General features: G+C 42.7%; 1 protein-coding gene across 2 annotated transcripts in view; it reads right to left on the bottom strand.

Moving 5' to 3' along the window:
• Positions 1 to 2,733: 2,733 nt before the first annotated feature.
• The window catches only part of WTIP (WT1 interacting protein), an 85,900-nt gene continuing 80,895 nt past the window's right edge, over positions 2,734 to 7,738 (bottom strand). For both annotated transcript variants that reach the window (XM_053953190.1, XM_053953191.1), the window contains exon 8: positions 2,734 to 6,830. In XM_053953190.1, the coding sequence (XP_053809165.1) occupies positions 6,678 to 6,830 (153 nt within the window). In that variant the 3' untranslated portion in view covers positions 2,734 to 6,677. The remainder of the gene's footprint in view (positions 6,831 to 7,738) is intronic.

The raw sequence follows: 7,738 nt of genomic DNA, 5'->3' as shown, positions 1-7,738 counted from the left end.
TAGAGGGTGACATTTTCATGTCCAGCTTAGACACCCAGTGAAGACTGATGTCTCCTACTCCATGTCTGGTAGCTCCTACTCACTATTTCCAGATGTTGCTTAGTAGTTCTTTCTTCAGATTTTCTTGCAAAAACCAGGCATAACGCTGGTTGCACCAACTGGGATCATAGTTTTAGCAAATTCACCTAAATCCAGTGATGACATCAAGTTGGATGGGAGTGCTGACCTACTGGAGAGCAGAAGGCTCTGCTGAGGGATCAGGACAGGCTGGATGGATGCGCTGAGGCCATCGGTGCAAGGGTCAACAAGGTAAAATGTCCTGTCCTTGGGTCACAATCACCCCTGCAGAGCAACAGGCTGGGGCAGTGGCTGAACAGGAGCCCAGGATCACCCAGGTGGGCATCAGGACCAGGGCAGTGATTGTCACCCTGTACTTGGCACTGCTGGGGCCACGCCCTGAGTGTTGTGTTCAGCTGTGGGGCCCTAACTACAGGAAAGACCTGGAGGGGAAGGGAACAGAGCTGGGGAAGGGGCTGGAGCCCCAGGAGGGGCTGAGGGAGCTGGAAAGGGGCTCAGCCTGGAGAAAAGGAGGCTCAGGGGGGCCCTTCTGGCTCTGCACAACTGACAGGAGGGGACAGCCGGGGGGGTCGGGCTGTGCTCCAGGGAACAGGGACAAGAGGAAATGGCCTCAAGTTGTGCCAGATGAGGCTTAGGTAGGATAATGGGGAAAATATCTTCACAGAACAGGTTGTCAAGCACTGGCATAGCTGTCCCTGGGTGGGTATAAAAGATGTGTGGATGTGGCATTCGGTGACATGGGTTAGTGGTGGCCTTGGCTGTGTTGTGTTAATGGTTGGACTCAATGATCTTGGAGGTCTTTGCCAACCTAAACAATTCTATTATTTGGCTTTGTGTGTGTGTGTTTGTGTGTGTGTGTGGGTGTTGATGGTGAGGTGTTGCATGAAATACATCTTGTCCAGCCTCATTTATTCTGAGTCTATGAACTGTGTGGACTGAAGGCAGCCTCACCAGCCTAGTTCACACATTCCTAACAGTTTCCCTAACTAGCCAAATGTCTCTGGCTCAGTCCTGGCATGACCTGGCAGAATCCTGGCTCTGTGCAGCAGCTGCAAGGTGAGGGCTGCAGCCCTGGAGGTGGCTGGTAAGGTGGAAGAGTAGGGCTGGCCAAGCCCTCCCAAATCATCTGCATGCCAGGTTTAGCAGCCATGGGATTCAAGAGTGTCAGAACACACAGGCTGTGGGCTGACTGCCATGCCAGGGAGCCAGCACAGTGCCAGGGAGCCAGCACAGTGCCAGGGAGCCAGCACAGTGCAGCCTTTGGTGGTGCTCCCCAGGAGCCAAGGCCTGGCTCACACCCACCCTGCCATGAACCGATGTTCATTTTTCCTGTATGTGCTTTCTGCACGGAGGCCCACGTGGAACAGTTAAGATTTTTAAGTACTCTGTTCTTTTCAGTCTGTTGATTATGAGTTGGTGTAAATTCTTGCTGCATTAAGATGTCCTGGATTTTTATTAAGTACATTTGTGTCACCCATGTAGTAAGGCCCTGCTAAAATGCTTTGAGTTGGCCAGTCTTTGTGCTTTTTTTTTTTTTTTTTCTTCAAGGAGGGCATGAATTGCTCATTTTGAATGAATTTTTGAAAATAATGAGTGAGAAAATAGCATGTATGTGAAGGCCCTGCAGAAGTATGGTACATCTGTTTCAAAGCACCAAAGTGCAGACTGTGTCCCTAAAACAATTGTGGCATCTGTAACTCTTTCCATTCTGACTGTGCAGAAGAAAAATTTGCCAAAATGGCCGTTGTGGGAAAACCTCCAAGAAGTTTCTCTTCCAGCTGTGAAGTCATTTGGGCTTTGCCAAGCCAGGGTGGCAGAGCTGCAGAGGCCCCTCTGATGGGAGGGTGGCTGCACACCCGAAGAGCAGCCTGTGAGTGTTTGATGTCTGCCCCTCACTGCAGGGAGGAACATTCACCAGGAGAGCAGACTGCCCAGCCTGATGGAAAGGAAGGACACTGACCATGGGGAAACAAGGAAGATTAGCTGTTGTCCTCTCTCTCCTAGGCCAGCTGGAGACAAGACACCAGTGCCCCTTCTGCCCACCAACAGACACAGCTGCTCCTGAGGACCACGGGGTGAGGAAGGCAAATGTGACCAAGCTCCCAACTATGCCATGAAACTGGAGACAGGGAAGTGGCAAAAAGCTTCAGAAAGGCAAAATAGATAAACATGCATCTCTTTGATCCTATCAGAGCTCTGTCCACAGTTTCTGGATTACTGTGACTAAGCAAGAATATAGAGAAAATTCCCCAAACCAAGGTCCAAGTGCTTCAAGCTAAGTTCATAGCCCATGCAAATATTTCTCTTGTAGACCACTCCAAAAAACGATGAGAGTTTTGAAAAGGAAGTGTTCCTCAATACTGACTGTCCGACATGTGAACTAGCCAGACTGGTTAAAGCTTAATTAAAAAGTGCCAGAGTGACTAAATTATTTTCTAAGTGCAGCTGCAGAACGTTAGCTGTGGGCATATTTTAGACCTTAATTAGTAACACTTGCACTGGAGGACGAAAATCTTTCATGAATGCAGCTGCGATCAATTAATATCAGTTAGGCATTTCTGTAGACAATACAAGGGTTCCTGAAAATAGTTTTAATGCCTACTTAGATTAAATAAAAATAAAATATTTACATGCAACAGACTACAAAACCAGAGATAACTACAAAATGTCTTTATTGAAAAAAGCAGATTATAGCATCTAAGGTTAAATGAAACTTCTGACTTTAATATTAAATAACTTAAGATGATAGCAAGTAGCTTCTTCTTTAGATAAATAAATCTACATTTCCCAATTTTTTTTCTTCAACAATCAAGGGAATCAAACACTGAAACACAAAACCACAAGTAATTCTAAAGACTAAAAGACAGAAGCACATTGAAAGGTTTTACAAGGATATATATATACAAAAATAGTTAACTAATGTATATTTTCAGCATGTAAACTAGTTACATGATATACAAACTGGGAATTCATATATTTCCTACAAAATAAAAATCAACGTTGGTCCAAGTTCTTGGAAGAAAACTATATTCTTTTAAAGAAAATGAAAATATTTCTCAAATGAAAACTTAATTTAAGTCAAATTATATACTCTAGTTACGGCATTAGTTACAGGATGAATCACAAACTTTTAAACTTTTCTTGAAACACAAGAAAGCAGCTTTTGTTTCCTTTAGAGCTTTGGTTTACTTTACTACTCTGGAATTTCTGGTCTTAAAGAGTTCCTCTAACCATGTTTTCCTTTTGAAGCTCCATCTTACAAAATATATACACACACGTGCACACAAGGAAAAGGAAAGAAACCCAAACAAACCCTCTCTGTAAGCTCAATTCTCTGAGTGCATTCTTTTGTTTTCAAATGATTCTTTTGGTCCTTTCTTTGGAACACGCCCTCCCGTGGACAGGGACCCTGCACCGCCCACAGCAGCTTCTGCTGGAGGGGCTTGGGAAGATTCCCCTCCTACATGGGAAGGGCAGGCCTGATGCAGATGGCAACAGGTTGTTGTTGATGTCACTTTATGGAAATGTTCTGAAAGTACCGTAACGGCTTCTGAAGAACAACTGCACCGTAAGGTGAACTTAGGAAGTTTTCATCTGTGTTGAACTGATTTAACACAAGAATATTCCATAAGAAAATTGTTAAAACAAGATTTCTCATTTACATTATTCCCCAGGCAGGAGGTAAAATGTGCAGAAACTGTCACTAGCACTAAGGAGTACAGCACATCATTCTTTTAGGTTGATTTTATTTTTCTCTTTGATTTGAAAAAAAACCCAACCAAACTTGGCAAATCTCACTCAAGCCCCAGTTTTTATAGTAAATGCTGGAAAAGCAAAGCTGCACTTTGTAATACAGTAATGGAATGCATCTGTCTATAGAAAACACTAGAAAAACAGCTGCTGCTTTCTGGTCTTAAACAAATTGCTTATTCTATATTGACATATTACCTTTCAGAATTTTTACCATGATGATACTTAACAGATCAGAACTGCAGAGAACTACGAGAGACTGAAAAATCAGCATGTCAAATGAAATTAAATATTATTCTGTTCTACGGGATGATCGTTTTGAAAAAAACATCAAGAAATGGTCTGGTATGTTTGAAAGTGTGCTGGCCCTTGGAAAGTATGTTGGGAATTAAACCTGCCCCTGATGGAGGCAAAGTGTTCAGGAAGGTGCTGGCAGAGGACTGGGCTGAATGCCAGGGTAAGTCACCTCCAGCTCTGTCCACTGTCAGTGTGAAGGTTTTGCTTCTCTACTGGTAGGGCAAAGCATTTTTCCAGTGCAGCAAGTAACTGTTATTTGTTCCCAGGAACAGACCCAAACCTTCTCTATGTATTTTAATGATATTTTCTTAATCTGGGTCCCTTAATACATATATATAGTAAAGACATGCAAGTGAAAATGCCTCAAAGCTAAATGTGGTCCAAAGCACCCTCCTGCAATGGAAAAAGCATTCCATTGCAGCTGATGCTAAAAGTTTATCCTGAAGCTCTGGCACCTTCCATGTTTGTAGTAGCCTGAAGGAATTGACCTAGTCATACATTCCAGTTTAAGACATTTTTTTCCCCTTTCTCCATCATTTGCTGGCACATGTAATTCCACTTCCTCCTGCGGCTGGGCTGCTGACTATGGACACAGAGGGAGTGTCTGCAAATGCAGAAGTGCATGTGCACTCCTGGCCTCTCGTTTGCAGGTCAGGCTTCTTGGACCACAGTGCAGAAATGGGGCACTCACTGCACTCTAGTTACTTCAAATCCTGGCATTCACATTAAATATGTTAATTATAACCTGATATATATTAACTACAAAATTACTTTGCCCAGGAGCCTTCAGTAGGACAGGTTAATCTAGGCCAGTCTGGCAGAAGTTCAGAAAGCATCCCTTTTGCTCCTTACTAACAGAAGAAATAGTTCTCAGGAATTTTTCCTGTTCCCCTTCCCCCCACCTTTCCCCATAAGGAAATTCCAGACTATCAAAAAGTTCTGTTAAGGCAGTTAATTATTCCACTTAGGAATTAGTGGCCATTGGATGCTCTTTGTGCTTTTCAAGAGCACCACAAATGGCTTTCAAAAAGTCAATGGAGCATAAGAAACTAAACTGCAATGGTGTTGCCAAATAAGTCATTCCATCAGTCTGCATGCTGAATTTAACACGGGATCATTTCCGAACGGATCAGGCAGATTCTCAAGTGTTGAGAACTGGCATGGAAATGTCCCAATTTACACATGCCAAGAATCCAGTCTGGTATTTCTACTTCCTCTGGAGCTGAAGAATTTTATTTTATTGTAACTTTGAATACAGTTAAAGACAGCAATGATAGATTGCAGCTTCAGGAAGGCTGGGTCAATTCTCATGAGAATGCAAGGAATTTTTTTGACATACAGATGTGTGATTTGCATGTAAAACATCAGCACATGGTAGAAAACAAACCATAAAAAAAGATTCATCTAACTTCCTATATGGAAGACATATATTTCACCCCAGAGGTCTGAGGGTACTGTAAAAGCTTATGCAAAACATGAAAGTGTGTACATTCTATGTACAGCTAACACTTGTTGTAAACACTGATGTTTCATAATCTGACTCTCTAAATTACTATTCCTGCCATACTGCACTTTGCTTTCCAATAAAGACAATCACCATAATCAGTTGAAAAGTAATCTCGAAAAGAACACAAAGCTGAAAAGGTAATACCAAACCACTGTGCCTCTCTTTAATAATTGTCTCAACATACAGTCATGAAGCAGTTGGTAACAAATGAAGTCTTGGATAAAACAAGCAGTAAAAGACAAGTGCACCTTTGCATAGAACCCTATTGAACAAAAAACAGGTTTGAAAGATGAATTCTTTAGTAAGTGCCAAATGGAACAGTTGATAGGAATGCATTTTGAAGCCACGGCTACACAAGCAGCAATTACAGAGGGCTGCAACTGCTGACCCTGCATGTGCCAATCTTTTGGATACAATCCTCTGTACTGTGGGTTTTACATCAAATGCTTGCCATATTTCTTGAACAAGCTAAATAATTAGTCTTTGGATGACTGTGGATGTCATCCTGTAGGATGGAGAGCTGGCCTGGCACTTCTTCACAGAACACCTTCACCCTTGCTCAAAACTGCCCTGCCTAAAACACCTGCTTGCTGCCTATTCCCTACTTCTGGAATCTAAATATTCCCTAAGACCAGAATTCAACAAAACTAGCTAAAATGCTAGCATTTATCATGCTTGCTGCAATATGATAAGGTGCTAACTTTTGGAAAGTAATTCTACACTCCTTACTTGGGTGAAATCTCCACTGAAGGAAGAGAGTAGGGAGTGCAGAACAGCCCTTTGTACCATTGTTTTTAGAAATGCTGACATTTACAGTTACAGTTTAGTGTAATTGTTTGTTCAAGTAGACAGTGTCTCAGTGAAAATGTCTAGATAAAAGAATGCATATGTACAAGATCAGAAAAGGACCCCTCACCTCTGATTCAAAAAATAAATAGCTGGTTTAGATGGTTATTACTGGAACCTCATCTTTAAAGGAACATGAAAGTAATTTTTACATTTTTGTCTTCTCTTTCCAACGGCTTATTGATCATGGAAATGTTTTTCAGAGTTCTGTGACATGCATGGGGTAGCTTGGAGGTGGATGTGATGGCAGTTTGATATTAAGGCGCCTGATGTGACAGCTGTGGCAGAGCAAGTGGCCCTCTAGGGGGTAACAACGATGGCCTTCCTCATCATTGAGCTGTAAGCCACAGTCCTGGAAGAAAGAGAGACATCCCAGATCAGTGAGTGACTCAGGCAGGCCTCTCACAGCCCTGCTGCCATGCACTGCATGGCCCCAAGAGCTCCCTCCCTGCCTCCAAGGCCAGCAGCCTCCACAGCTCCTGGGAGCTGCACCCTGACCATCTCACACTGACATTACTGAAATCCAACAGGACAGCCTGTAGTAGTGCCCAGCCCTTTTTTTTCACCACTCTTTCCCATTCTGGTCTCTTCTCCATCTAATAAATGGTGATGAAAATCAAAAGCCTAAAAGCAGGCCAGGGGCTGACCCTGACAAATAGAACCTGGAAGAGGCTCGAACTGAGCAGGAGCTGATTCTGCAGCAAGGCAGCGAGCCAGATGTGGGGGAGCATAAGCAGAGAATGAAAGAGGAGGGAAAAAGGGGGGAGAGGTGACATATCTTACTTCTGGAGCAGGTCTACACTTTCTCTAATTTGGAATTAAAATTACTTGAAGACTTCAAGGTCAGTGGTCCACCTTTAGTGGAAATGCTGGTACCTCTCAGACTGACATGTAACTACAGACAGGGACAAACAGAAAAGCAGCTAACAGTGATCCTGCCTGCTGACTCTTATGTACACTGCAACAGAGACCATCCTGATTTCCAACTGCCATCACTGTAATTATGAGGGCATTTAGAAATCATTGAAGTTTGGTACTCAGATTTAATGTTTCAAGTATGTTAAATACTTAGAAATGATTACTGTGATCAGTTCTGAGAAACCAGAGGTTCTGAGTATTTATCTGTGCACTTGATAGAAAGAAAAAAAAACAAACAGAACAAACTGCATATATAGGTTGTTTTAGTGCTAAAAACCAATGCAAAGCTTTTAACTGAACACAGAGTATAGTTTTTCAGCTTTCACAGCTCGAGTTTAAATC

The sequence above is a fragment of the Vidua chalybeata genome, chromosome 11, assembly GCF_026979565.1.
Source record: "Vidua chalybeata isolate OUT-0048 chromosome 11, bVidCha1 merged haplotype, whole genome shotgun sequence".
Taxonomy (NCBI): domain Eukaryota; kingdom Metazoa; phylum Chordata; class Aves; order Passeriformes; family Viduidae; genus Vidua; species Vidua chalybeata.
Note: the sequence above shows the minus strand (reverse complement) of the source record. Positions and strands in the feature narration are given on the sequence as shown.